The 13419-nt window shown below is 47.0% G+C and overlaps 1 protein-coding gene across 4 annotated transcripts in view; it reads left to right on the plus strand.

The window, feature by feature from the left end:
* Med13l (mediator complex subunit 13L) overlaps nucleotides 1–13419 on the plus strand; it is a 224371-nt gene that overhangs the window by 201822 nt on the left and 9130 nt on the right. For 3 of the 4 annotated variants that reach the window (XM_038345043.1, XM_038345044.1, XM_038345047.1), the window contains 10 exons: nucleotides 1523–1702; nucleotides 2141–2364; nucleotides 4046–4238; nucleotides 4829–5240; nucleotides 6022–6241; nucleotides 7260–7448; nucleotides 7917–8140; nucleotides 8251–8420; nucleotides 10970–11128; nucleotides 12202–12378. In XM_038345043.1, the coding sequence (XP_038200971.1) occupies nucleotides 1523–1702; nucleotides 2141–2364; nucleotides 4046–4238; nucleotides 4829–5240; nucleotides 6022–6241; nucleotides 7260–7448; nucleotides 7917–8140; nucleotides 8251–8420; nucleotides 10970–11128; nucleotides 12202–12378 (2148 nt within the window). The remainder of the gene's footprint in view (nucleotides 1–1522; nucleotides 1703–2140; nucleotides 2365–4045; nucleotides 4239–4828; nucleotides 5241–6021; nucleotides 6242–7259; nucleotides 7449–7916; nucleotides 8141–8250; nucleotides 8421–10969; nucleotides 11129–12201; nucleotides 12379–13419) is intronic. The other variant, XM_038345045.1, reaches the window with a different exon arrangement.

The raw sequence follows: 13419 nt of genomic DNA on the forward strand, positions 1-13419 counted from the left end.
TAGAGTGCTGGGTGATAAACTTAGGGGTGGATGGGGTGAGGATAAGGGTGCCTGTCCATACAGGGCCACCGCCTGGGATCTTACTGCGGAGCAAGTCTGGGATGCTAAAATGATTCAGAGTAGCAGGGAGTGAGGCGGGAGGCAGACTTTCAGAAAATGATGCCTTGGACTGGATCTTTTCAAAACACCAAGCCTGTACATCGAGACAGTGTTTGCTCCTGTGGCCTTGAATCGCTCCTGGTCATTCATTGCCCACTCGCTGTGATTCTTTACTGTGAGTGAAAGAGAAACAAGTGTAAAGTTGAAGGTGATTAGTGCTGCTTCAGTCTCGAACAGATCACCAGCAAGCAGAGTCCTGAGGCACTGCTGCTGCTTGGCTGGACTTGGCTCTAGCAAGCTATGGCTGTGCCAGCTCACAAGGCTCTCGCCTCTGCTTTGCCAGATCTTTCAGTTTTTAGGAAACACTGGGCATCCATGTTTATTTATGGAATTTTCTAGATTTATTTAGTCCAAAATTAAGAAACCAAACAAAACTCTGTTGGATGACCAGTGCAAAGCCGCAAACACACCTATAAATGCCCTAAGACTCATGAGAGCCTCTGGTCTCTAATTTAGTTGGTAGCTACATCTTAGATTACTGCCCAGCCTCTTTTTTAATCAGCCTGAGGGTAGCATGAAGGCCCTGCCCTTTGGGATCACAGTCTGACCTTTCCAAGACTGAGGAAAGTTGTGGGTCCTTCTCTGGTACAGAAGCACCAGCCACATCCAGATTGTGGACACACAGCTATACACTGCACTGTGGCTCAGGACTTTCAGATTCTAGGCTGAAAACGCTTCACAGGGTGACTGTCAATGGAAGGGTACTTCTCTCAGGCCGTGAGCATTGCTGTCTCTGCCTGTCTGTATGCAGATGTCCTTTGGGTGCCGTGGCAAAGGTCCTTTCTCTTTATGCATTCAGTGTTTTATAAGGAAATTTTACAAGGTTGTCAGGGTCTTTCCTTTTTGTCCCCACGTTCTCAAAACATCAACGTATGTAAACGAAAGGAACATGATATACCAGGCGGTGATGGCGCACGCCTTTAATCACAGCACTCGGGAGGCAGAGACAGGTGGATCTCTGTGAGTTCAAGGCCAGCATGGTCTACAGATTGAGTTCCAGGACAGGCTCCAAAGCTACGGGAAACCCTGTCTTGAACCCCCACCTCCAAGAAGAAAGGAACATGGTGACTAAGGCACCTTTGTACCTCTGTGTCTTCTGAAAGATCTTGGAAACAGGTTTACCTGAAACAAATGAGACTTCTCTTCTTACTTTTTTATGCAGTTTTTCTGTTGAATCTTCTATAGTGTAGCCCACTTCCCTCATTATTCTTGTTAACAAGTTGCCAGTTATTTTCTTTCTTTGGAAGGCCCTTTCTCTTGACTCCAAGGTTGTCAATCTCCTGTAACAGAGACTCAGAATGTCATCTAGGAGGGAGAGTACCACCCGTGCATCCTTGTTCTTTGTTCTTCTCTCTTCCCACAGTGCTGGATACAAGCATGCTCTCATCCCAAGATGTGGTACGTATGCTGCTGTCCCTGCAACCCTTTCTACAGGATGCTATCCAGAAGAAGCGCACAGGCAGGACCTGGGAGAACATCCAGCATGTTCAGGGACCGCTCACCTGGCAGCAGTTCCATAAGATGGCAGGACGTGGGACCTATGGTGAGTCCTGACTTCTCCTAATTTCCTTTATGCTTCTATGTTCTGGTTCTTGCAAGAGCTGGCCTCCCTGGTCATGAGGAGCCTCTTCCTCAGTCACACTTAGGTTCCCTAAAGGAATTCTGCCTCAGCCACAGTGTCTGTCCATCTGGGCTTGTACATTTGCTCTCCTCCTGCTCTATGCAGGGCTCCATGCTGTGCTGAAGCTCATTGAAGCAGTGCTGCCTGCAGAGTGAACTTGGCTTACTGCCTTCTGCCTCTGCTCTTCTTGGACCTTTCTAAGATGTTCTGACTCTTGTGAGACTCTTCATTGGAGCCCATTTAGTGGGCTGATTGCAGGAGCACCTCAGCTCATGGAAAAGGCGCCCATGGCTCAGGCATACCATCAGAACACCAGGGACTGTCATACGCCTAGTGTCCTAAATAGCAATGTCATTCCAGGTTCAGAAGAGTCTCCTGAGCCCCTGCCCATCCCCACTCTGCTGGTGGGCTACGACAAGGAATTCCTGACCATCTCACCCTTCTCCTTGCCCTTCTGGGAGAAGCTGCTCTTGGAGCCTTATGGGGGCCATCGTGATGTTGCTTATATTGTGGTGTGTCCAGAAAATGAGGCCTTGCTCGAAGGAGCCAAAACTTTCTTCAGGGACTTGAGTGCTGTGTATGAGGTGAGCAAGTTAATGGTGTGGCCTCCTTGATGTGAGACTGCATCTGGCTGCAACTGAAGGAATGAACCTGGAGGTAGACTTTAAAGAGTGTTTTGTAAGTAGGGATGAAATATAGAGTTGAACTGTTGTTTTCTGTCTTTGTTTTGCTTTCTGGAAGAGCATCGCTTCCTCGAGGCTTTGTTTTTACTAGATTGAGAAGGCTAGCCTCACCACATACCTAAAATCCCATCCAAGGGTTTCCATTTGCCAGCTCGGAGTCAGCAGGCACGTGTTGGCTGGGGAGGGAGGGCTTTAAACACCGGAGGCATGCACACACTTTATGCTTATGTTTTTGCTATAAGAATTCCTGAGAGTAATTGAAGGATACATTTAGTGGCTCATGCTTCTGTTGAGTTTATTACTATATTCATCCTAATACTAATTTTTATATAGATTAAAAATATAGTAACCCTATTAATCTGAAACCCAGGATCATAGCTTTGTATCTTTAGTATATAAATTACTTTAGTCCTGAAATTTGACTCCTGGATCTTGGAATGGCAGGTACATGCATGTTTTCTGCTGAAGTGCAAACGCCCTGTATCTGTAGTTCCAGTGTCTATGTGTTGGCAGCATGAAATGAAACCAGTATTTTCTAAAGTGCTTAGAATGCTGGCAAGCACCTGTGAGCACTGGGGAAGTGTTTGTAAATACGATACCCAGCTGACTTCAAATGTACTCTAGAACAGGAGTCACTGTCTTTACGTGTCTCGGTGAACATGGACTAGTGGTGAAGAGGAGATGCTAGCTTACAATGCATTCCGTGTTAAGACACGGAAGATATCCTTGGATATGTCACCTTTGACCCTTGCCTCGTCTGTGGGTGTAAAGCGCTATAAAGTCAGAATTAAGCTATCACAGATAGTTTGGATGACCCTCCAGCCGATTCTAAAGTTTGCAGCTCGCTGGGTCTGTTTATCTGTTTAGGTCTTGAGGAGCTGCTCGTGGAGGGGTACTCTGGGCAGGTTGGACTGCTCAGCTCCCCTAGTCTGCCTTCTGTTGCTGTGATAAAACACTAACCAAAAGCAACACAGGGAGGAAAGGGGTTTATTTCAGCTTACAGGTTACAGTCCATCCTGGAGGGAAGTCAGGGCAGAAACCGAGAGGCAGGAAGTGAAGCAGATAGCAATGAGGAATAGTGTTTGCCAGTTCACTTTCTCTGGCTTGCTCAGCTGTGGTTTTTATGCAACCTTCACAGTAAGCTTGGCCCTCACACATTCGTCATTAATCAAGAAAATGCCCCACAGGCCAGTCTGATGGAGGTAGTTCCTCTATTGACATTCCCTCTTCCCAGACATGTCTAGGTTTATGTCCAAACTAACCAGCATGGTGAGCTTTCTTCACCTCAGCAGCTCTAATAAGGGATACATTCTAGCCAAGTAGAAAACTCCCTCCTCATAGTTGATTCTGTGAAATCCCTCCTCCCATGAGTATCCTGGAGAGAGGCATCTCCACTCTGACTCTTAGACGGTGCCAGTATGCATGTGCAGCAGCAGCTCTGCCTGGTGAGAGGGTCTCACCAGGGTTGGAAGGACAGAGCAGTGTCAGGGGACAAGATGTCTGCCAGGGAAGGCCAGCTGCTGTTGCTGGTTTGCTGGCATGAAAGGTGGCTGTTGTCAATGACTGTCTTGTGTGCTTTCAGATGTGTCGGCTGGGGCAGCACAAGCCCATCTGCAAAGTGCTCCGCGACGGGATCATGCGCGTGGGGAAGACTGTAGCCCAGAAGCTGACGGAGGAGCTTGTGAGCGAGTGGTTTAACCAGCCTTGGAGCAGTGAGGAGAATGACAATCATTCCAGACTCAAACTTTATGCTCAAGTTTGCCGCCATCACCTAGGTAAATACGAAAGTGTTTGGCACAGGAGAGCTGGAAAGAGAAAGTAGGGCAGTTCTTCCCTTCCCCACCCCTGCAAGTCCAGCTATCCATTTCTTGGCTCTTGAAGTTTGATGTGTTCTGGGTAGGGTCTCTCTGTCCTGCCCTGGCTCACCTAGAACTTGCGATATAGACCTGCCTCTGCCTTCTGAGTGTTGGCACTAAAGCCTGGTCCAACGTGCCTGGCTAAATCCTGATTTTATGTGGTGTATATTCTTTCAAGTTGCCTACTGGGGTTATATGTGTTTATAGCCATTTTGAGAACTGCAGCATTATTTGGTATTAGCTGCTTATGCTTGAAGAAAACTTTCAGAGCTTGTGAAACTATCTATAAAGCACTGTGGGGTGCATATCCGTGGGACACATGCACAACTAAGAGGTCCAGTTCTAAGTGACATCAGAGACTTGTTATGAGTTATTTCTTTCCTGTCTCTTCCAATTAGCCAGGTTTACCCATGTGCAAGCATAGAGTTTATATTCTAATGTGATGGCAGTATTCATGGTATTCAGTGTGACACTACTGAGGGTCACTAATCATTTTTGTCTTCTTCCAGCACCTTATTTAGCCACTCTGCAGCTCGACAGTGGCCTGCTGATGCCACCTAAGCACCACAGTCCACCAGCAGAAGCACAGGGACAAGCCACGCCTGGGAATACTGGGTCTTCCAATTCAGGCTCAGTAGCACCCCCAGCTGGCAGTGCATTCAACCCCACCTCCAACAGCTCTGCAAACCCTGCAGCAAGTAGTTCATCTGCCTCCTCTGGGCTTCCAGGCTCCTCGACTGCCTCTGCTCCAGGCATCCCTCAGATGAGCACTACCTCTTCTTCAGGATTCAGTGGTGGCATTGGAGGGCAGAACCCCAGCACTGGGGGCAGCTCCACAGATCGACCTCCAGGGAATGTGGCTTGCGGAGACACCGAGCCTGGGCAGAGCTCTGCCCAGCTTTCACAGGATGGACAAGACAGGTGTGTTTGTTTCTCCCCAACCGAGACACCTCCCTCCACCTCCACCCCTCACACACATACTTCAAGAGTCTCAGAATCCAGTAGAGTGCTCCTTTCATTCTTGGTAATTAAAAGTGACACATGTTGATCTATGGGTACATTAAGAGCTGGATTTGTTTGTTTGTTTGTTTGTTTTGGTTTTTCGAGACAGGGTTTCTCTGTGTAGCTCTTGCTGTCCTGGAACTTGCTATGTAGATCAGTCTGGCCTTGAACTCACAAAGATCCCCACCACTGCTTCCTGAGTGCTAGGATTAAAGGTGTGTGCCAGCACCGCTCAGCAAGCTGGAACTTCTAATTAACATGCTTATTATTGAGTTCATTAGCTAGTATTATTATAAAATTTTTGTGTGCAACATTAACACAGAAAACAAAGGAGTAGAAGAAGAAAGCTCCCATTTTAGAGTAGCATGGACTCAGTGCGCCTGCTCTGAAGTGCTCAGAATCAGACACGTGTGAAGAGTTCTGAGTTTGGGGATATGTGTATAGGCTCTATTAGCTGCATCCCTCACCTGACATCCAGACCCAGGCTCTAAAAGATTCTGGGCATCACAGCAGCTTTGTGTTTGTGTACTGCTGTTTCCTGTCTTGTCTTGAAGATGTTGGACCTGATGTGTAACCCCCACTCCCACTGTTGTATTGAATCTGAAATCGCTGCCTGGGGAGTCAGTGTGCTCTGTAGTTGATTTGTTTGATGGAGTATGTCTTGGCTGTGAGAGCCTCACGCCTGACTCTCTCTCTCCAGTGTTACAGAGCGGGAGCGGATAGGAATCCCCACAGAGCCCGACTCTGCAGACAGCCACGCCTACCCTCCGGCTGTTGTGATTTACATGGTGGACCCCTTCACCTACACCGCAGAGGAGGATTCCAGCTCCGGAAACTTCTGGCTGTTGAGCTTGATGCGCTGCTACACAGAGATGCTGGATCACTTACCCGAGCACATGAGAAGCTCGTTCATTCTCCAGGTTGCTGTCCACGACTTGTCCTCTATGCTGCTGTTTCTGTGAGATGGAATTCTCAGTTCTTTGAGTTCCAAGCTATGAGCCTAGACAGGAACTGTGCTCACTCCTTCAGGGCTCCATCTTTTGGATTCAGTTGTCATTCCCATCCTAGTGTGTTTGTGTTTCTGCCCCTTGTCTCAGTCTCATCATTACAGTGTCAGGGTTCTTTCTCCGGTTAACACACGAATACTTTTCCAGTGCCATTTGTCATAAGATCCCCAACCTCTCCAGTACTGACTGTGGGCCTGTACCGCATAGCTCAGCATATGTTACATGTTTGACCCTTCTCATGTAGTTCAGCATTTCATGTGCGCTCCCTTTTCCAGTGGTGTAAGCGAAGCCTAGTCAACATGCTGGTGCATTGTTTTACATTCTACATAATGCTCACGTGTGGACACGGATGAATGTCACTTTCCAAAACGCTTGTTCTTGTTTCTCAGCAGTGAGTGAGCATGCCTGTTTCCCTGTGCCTTAGCTAGCTTTAAAATGAAGTGATTTTTAAATTTTTTGTACAGCTGAAATGGCTCATCATTTTTTTGAAAGCTGTCTTATTGGATGAAAGGATTAAAGTTAAAAAGTGAACAGAAGAGATTGCTGATAGTTTTTCATTGTCTCAAAGTCTGAGTTCCACATGATTAGATACTATTGCCGCATACTATGGCAGATACTCTACAAATGGGGCATACATTAAAATGCAAGTTTGAAGTATGAGGGCCATGGGACAGGAGGTTGAGAATTTGTACCCACAGTGGGGCAGAACAGCTCTCAAGGAAACCAGCACATTGGTACTACCCTTCTCAAATGACTGGTGGACATTTGAGGTACAGCTTTTATTTCATTGGGAGGAATTAGGATATAATCCTATTTGACATCTACATGGTATAGAATTAAGGGCCCCTCTCTAGCCATAGATCCATGCTGTCTCATCTTCCAGCTGTCTGGTTTGTGGAGTTTTGAACTTACTGTTGCTTGCATCTTGTAGATTGTGCCTTGCCAGTACATGCTGCAGACAATGAAGGATGAACATGTTTTCTATATTCAATACTTGAAATCCATGGCGTTTTCAGTGTACTGCCAGTGCAGGCGGCCTCTGCCTACACAGATCCACATTAAATCCCTCACGGGCTTTGGACCTGCAGCCAGCATTGAAATGACCCTCAAGAACCCGGAGGTAAGTTTTGGAGGCAGAGCCATCTTCTGCTGCAGTATGAACCAGAGCACCTCTCTCAGCCTAAAGCCATGGCTCTGCATCTTGCGAATCCCTCAAGTTTGCTGCCTGTGACTCCAGACCCTCCTGGGGCTGTATCTGATGGATCTCACTGTGGCTTGAGTTTATACTTTCCTATTGCCTGTTGACATTGGGCAAGCTTACTTTCTGATGTAGTAGCTTCTTTTAATCAAACATTGATGGCTTATAACATTTACTAGACAGGTGTTTTAAACAGTAGTTCATGAATTTGATTCATACTTTTGCTCTCTGTGTCATCATTGCGAGCTGTGTGTTTAGTCCTGGGAGACGGGGGTGGGAGCGCCTGTTGTCATCACTCCTTGCTTTCTTCCCTCATTGTTGCTCTGGGTTTTATTGTAAATGCTGTCTTGGTTGGCCTTGTGCTGATACTGAACTTGATTCTTATTTCAGCGGCCCAGCCCAATCCAGCTTTATTCCCCTCCCTTTATATTGGCCCCAATCAAAGACAAGCAGACAGAGCCAGGAGAGACTTTTGGTGAGGCGACCCAGAAATACAATGTACTCTTTGTGGGCTATTGTCTGTCTCATGACCAGCGCTGGCTCTTGGCATCCTGCACTGACCTCCATGGGGAATTACTGGAGACCTGTGTTGTAAACATCGCTTTACCAAGCAGGTGAGCAGCCTTTCTGTCTGTGTCCACTCTGTTAGCTCCGTGGGGACGGCGTGGGTGTGTGCTTTAGAAATGAACCGTGTGTCTCACTGAGTGACAGCTGATTTGTGTAGGACCCTTCCTGTTTCTCTCTCTTTCAGGTCACGGAGGAGTAAAGTGTCTGCGCGTAAGATTGGGTTGCAGAAGTTATGGGAATGGTGCCTGGGGATTGTCCAGATGACATCTCTGCCCTGGAGAGTGGTCATCGGCCGCTTGGGGCGTCTTGGCCACGGGGAGCTTAAAGGTGAGCAGTCCCTGAAGCAGGTGCAGGGGCAGAGAAGACACACCTGATGATGGCAGCTGAGCAAAGCAGGGCCTTAAAGTTCCCCAAAGACCGACTGTGATGACAATGATTGTTTATATAGAAGGGAAAAACCAGGGGTTTAAAAACTTCTCTGTAGTCCCCATTACTTACACAAATAATATTTGAAATGTAAAACAGGAAACATGTTTCATTAGTACAAAATGATAGTTTAATTTTAATAATATTACATATTAATACAGTAAAAAGAATAAGACTATCAGAGAGTGTAGGTCATAGGTAAGAATACCCTTTGGGGTTGGAGAGATGACTCAGTGTGTCAAAGGCTTGCTGTGTAAGTGTGAGGGCCCAAATTGGTTCTTCAGCATGTTCCTTATGTGTGGGTGCAGCTTCTGACATTCCTAGGAGACACAGTGTCACCACAGACTCCCTAGTCCTCTGGCTCTTACAAGTTTTCCACCCCCTTCTTCCATTGTTCCCTGAGCCATAGGTGCAGGAATTGTTTTTGCAGACTAAAACTCCACCAATATTACTGCCTTAACATTAGCTGAGCAAGGACAGCAGCAGTAGACATGCTGAAGTCATTGGGGAAGAAACAGGACGCCTCAGCCATACACAGAACCACAGTCAACCCAGGGCTGGTGGAAGTGGAGAAATAGTCTTCCCCAGGGAAAAGCACACCAATTGACTGTCCACTACCAATGGTCAGCTCAGAAAACACACATATGAGTAATATTGTACAGACAGAGCAGATTATATTTAGAATTATGTATCTAATATATGCAGATGCATGTAACAACAACTAAGAATAAAAAAGAGCTTGAATTTGAAAGAGAGCAAGGAGGCATATATGGAAGGGTTTAGTGGGAGGAGAGGGAAGAAGAAAATAATTATTATAATATCAAAAAATAGAGTTGATTGAAGAAGACATGCATCACAAAGCCGTCTGTGATTACCAGAGCAGAGTGGGCAGAGTCCTGGCCCAGTGCCCGAGAGTACAATTTTTTTTTTGCAAAGCAAGTGAGCATTTTGCAGCTCCTCAGTTTTGCCATTATGAACAACATAAGACAAATACCTACATGAATGGCTTTCTGTGAACAGAATTCTGTTTACAAAAACAGGTGGTAGCAGGATTTTCCCCTAGACTGTATGTAGTTCATACTAGCCCCAGTGTTAGAGTGTGCACACTGTTTGACTAGAGGAGGTGCAGTCAGGTACCATGGAATCCCTGGAATTAAACCACTGAGAGAGACAGAGCCAACAAAGCTGCTGTTGTAAGGCAGGTGTGCACTCAGGGTTTCAGCCTCACAGACGTGTGCACAGACACTGCAGTGTATGCCAGTGGCTGGGGTGGGGAAGAAGGGGGCCTGTCTTCAAGTCACATTTGATACTGTGAACTGGGAGAAAATGGGGCCTTTTCATTCTTTAAGCAGCATCTCCTTAGAATGAGTCTGGTGTCAGTAGCCTGGAGGTTAATACACTAGGGGATTCCACCCTTCATTTCTGTCTGATTGCTTCTCTTCCTGCCTGGTCTGCCTCTTAGTCAATCTTCTTTCTTAAAGGCTTTCAGTTATTCATAACCCTTGGGAAGGGGAGGGAATAATAGAAAAGAAGCAGGGGATGAACGTGTTGTCTGTTGCTTGGCATTTTAGAAAATGATTAAGACCCTCTCCATGTATGATTGTGGGAAGGTGCATACTCTCCTTCCTCGCCCCTTAATGGGGAGAGCCTGAGTGTGGCTGGAGGAACCATGATGGACAGAGGAAGCGCATAGTCACCTCCCTGCTGACCTGAGGCTCCTCCTTTGGGGACCACGGTCTGAGTGAGGTCACACAGCAGCTTCCAGGTAACCTAGTGTCTGCTGTTTAGCTGCCAGCGCTTGTCAGAAAGAGCAGTCTTCCTGATGTGTCGTGGCGCTCAGGCCTGTCTGGAGCCTACCATTTTAAGATATTTTCTTCATGTTCTCAGCCACTGTTCTCTCTCCCACTTAGCATGAATTTCATTAGAAATATAAAGCGTACTGCCCTGCACTGTGACTGTGGAGATGCCTGTGCTGAGCGCCGTGTGCTCAGAGGAGTGCACTGTGACAGCAGATGCTGTGCAGGGGGAGCGGGTACAGGACTCAGCCATGCTCAGACACAGTGCTTCTGTGTAGGGCAGCGCTCCGGGAGCAGGGGGACGTGCTGATGGGCAGTAAAAGAGTCAGACCCTGAGAAAAGAGTGACTAGCACAGGCTAGCCCAGTCAAGAGAGACCTCAGCATTCAAAGCATTTTAGAACTTAAATCTGCCAGGGTCTGTTGTAGGCCCTCAAAGGGCACTCTAGACAGGATGGCAGCCTCCAGAGAACAAGCCTTCGTTTCTGCGTAACACAGTAAGGCAGAAGCCAGGCAATAAAGGAGGGCACTAAACAGAAAGCTCCACTCCCTTTAGGGCTGCGTCACAACAGTGACATTTCCAATCAGAACTGACCAGTGTCTAAAACACCACCATATGAACTTCTAAAGACTGTGTTTATAATCTCTGACTTCAGACTGGAGTATCCTCCTTGGAGAATGTTCGCTACAGACAATCAGCAAACAGCTCAAGGATGTGTGCCGGATGTGTGGGATCTCCGCTGCAGACTCTCCTTCTATCCTTAGTGCCTGCCTGGTTGCCATGGAGCCCCAGGGGTCCTTTGTTGTGATGCCAGGTAAATGGTCTCTTGTCAGTTAACATCGAGTAGGGATTTTATCAATCTGGGCCTTTCAGACTTAATCCACAGGCAAATGTAGTACATAAGCATTGCATCTCTGAGAGGAGCTTGGTTTTGACCTAGAAAACGGGACCATCTGATACCTGCCTAGGGAGGACTTAATTAATTGTTGACCACAGCTTGGGAGAGAGGTGAAACCTGGGTAGGAGTGACAAGAAAATCCACGACTACTGAGTGCCGTCTAACCCCAGTCTCTTGGATCCCTAGGGATTTCACCTCCAGAAAGCTTCTAGACCAGTGTGGTACCTCAAAAAGGGGTTTAGTCTCTCTGCTCTTGTTGAGGGTGAGTAGTGGAGAAAAGACAAGAACATTTAGCACAGTGTCAGACATAAGCAAACTCTCGGTGTCAGCTGGGACATTGGCCATATAAGCTTCATAAATGTGGCTAACGTCTGTTTTCTGTCGTGTATTTCAGATACAGTGTGTTTTGAATCCTGTGGGAGGTCAGATGCGTGACTGAGTACAGGCTTCAGTGCAGGACAGTGACTGACTGCTACTTAGACCTCAGGTCACCTTGTAGCTAACCCCAGAAGTTTACATGCTTTTTAGATGATTCTGTCCTCATTTATAAAGTAGAGACGATTACTACTGCTTGAGGGTGGGTGTGCTGACCCAATGAGACACATGGATGGAGCTTTAGCACAGGCCAGTGTATGGTAGGCATTGCATAGAGTTAGTTAGAGCATTGGTTGTTGTTATTTAGAAAGGTGCTTTTATAAATTGAGAGACCACAGATGGAAACAATGCTAGGAGGTTAGTTTGGGGGTTTTAATTTACTTCTTACGTAAGTAATCTACAAAATACTTGGTGGACTCTGTCCGGGTTTATCTCCACATCTCCAGGGTGAGGTCAGGGCATCATCACTGATATTCTCTGTCGGCTCTTTAAAAATCCTTAAGGGACGGGGGCAGCCTTGAGTGTCTGTCCCTTGAGGCTCCTGTGTCAGGTGAGAGCCTCCTTCTGTGGCTGTTGGTCTGCAGAGCATACTGACACAGCTCTGCTCTTTAAAGATGCCGTCACCATGGGCTCTGTGTTTGGCCGAAGCACTGCGCTGAACATGCAGTCGTCTCAGCTGAACACACCTCAGGATGCTTCCTGCACCCATATCTTGGTGTTCCCAACATCGTCCACCATCCAAGTGGCTCCCGCCAACTACCCCAATGAAGACGGGTTTAGCCCCAACAATGGTGAGTGGAAGGTTCAGTAGTAGACAAAGTGAGTGTGGGGTGCTGGCCGCTGCGTCGTAGAAACCATGGAGAGGAGATGCAAAGTCTAAGAACCGCCTGGGCGAACTGCTCTGCAGTATCACCTTGTTAGTGCCTTTGTGTCTCTGCAAATCCCTAAGTGAAAGATTTGTTTGGTTCCTGCTTTCAGACCACAGCAGTGAAGCTGTGGCAGCCCCAGCAGCACATCTGGCTTCAGGGTTCTGCATCTGGGCCTTCACCCACAGTTGGCATTGCCTGTGTTCAAGGTGGACCTTCCACCAGTTAGTCCTTCCTTAGTAATGCTCAGAGGAAACTCTGTTTCTCAGCAATTCAGCTAGGTTGACAGTCAGAATTAGTCATCAAGACCAGAGAACGTGGGTGATTAACTTAACCTGCTTTCTGTCTGCTCTTGTCCCTCACCAATCACTGTCCCCGCTCTTCTGATCGGATTGTGGGGGGGCTGGCTGTGTAAAGATGCAGGCTTCCTAGCTCACCGTGGGGTGCAGTTTACTGGAGAAGAGCTCCATAGCTGATTGTTCTTAATGGAATTCTATATGAATACTTTTATAGGATTGAAAATAGTCATATATTTTGTAAAATGCTCTTTCATGCATCTGTGCTGTTTTTGAATTTTTAACATCTACCAGTATTTATTCATGTTAAGTGGGGAGGGAAAGGATACCAAAATGTACCTGTGACAGCCTCATTGAAGACCCAGTCCTATGGGAATGGAAGGGCTGGTGGCAAGATTCCATGGTATCTGGGTATTTGGTGATGGTTTACCTTGACATTTTCCTGTCCAAATTTCCTGCAAGTGTACCCTCATTTTGCGGTGTGAGAAGTAAAGCATCCTCTAAGGAACACTGCTTTGATTTCCTTTGGAATGGTCTCATCCCATGTCATGGCAGGCTCCTACCTGTTTTGCTGAAGTCAGCCTTTCAGCCCTGTAGGCACTGATCATATACCTAGCTAGAGTCTGCTTGCTGCTGAATGGTGCCAGCATTGACTTTGCAACAACAGACC

The sequence above is a fragment of the Arvicola amphibius genome, chromosome 10 (assembly GCF_903992535.2).
Source record: "Arvicola amphibius chromosome 10, mArvAmp1.2, whole genome shotgun sequence".
In the NCBI taxonomy this organism is placed as follows: domain Eukaryota; kingdom Metazoa; phylum Chordata; class Mammalia; order Rodentia; family Cricetidae; genus Arvicola; species Arvicola amphibius.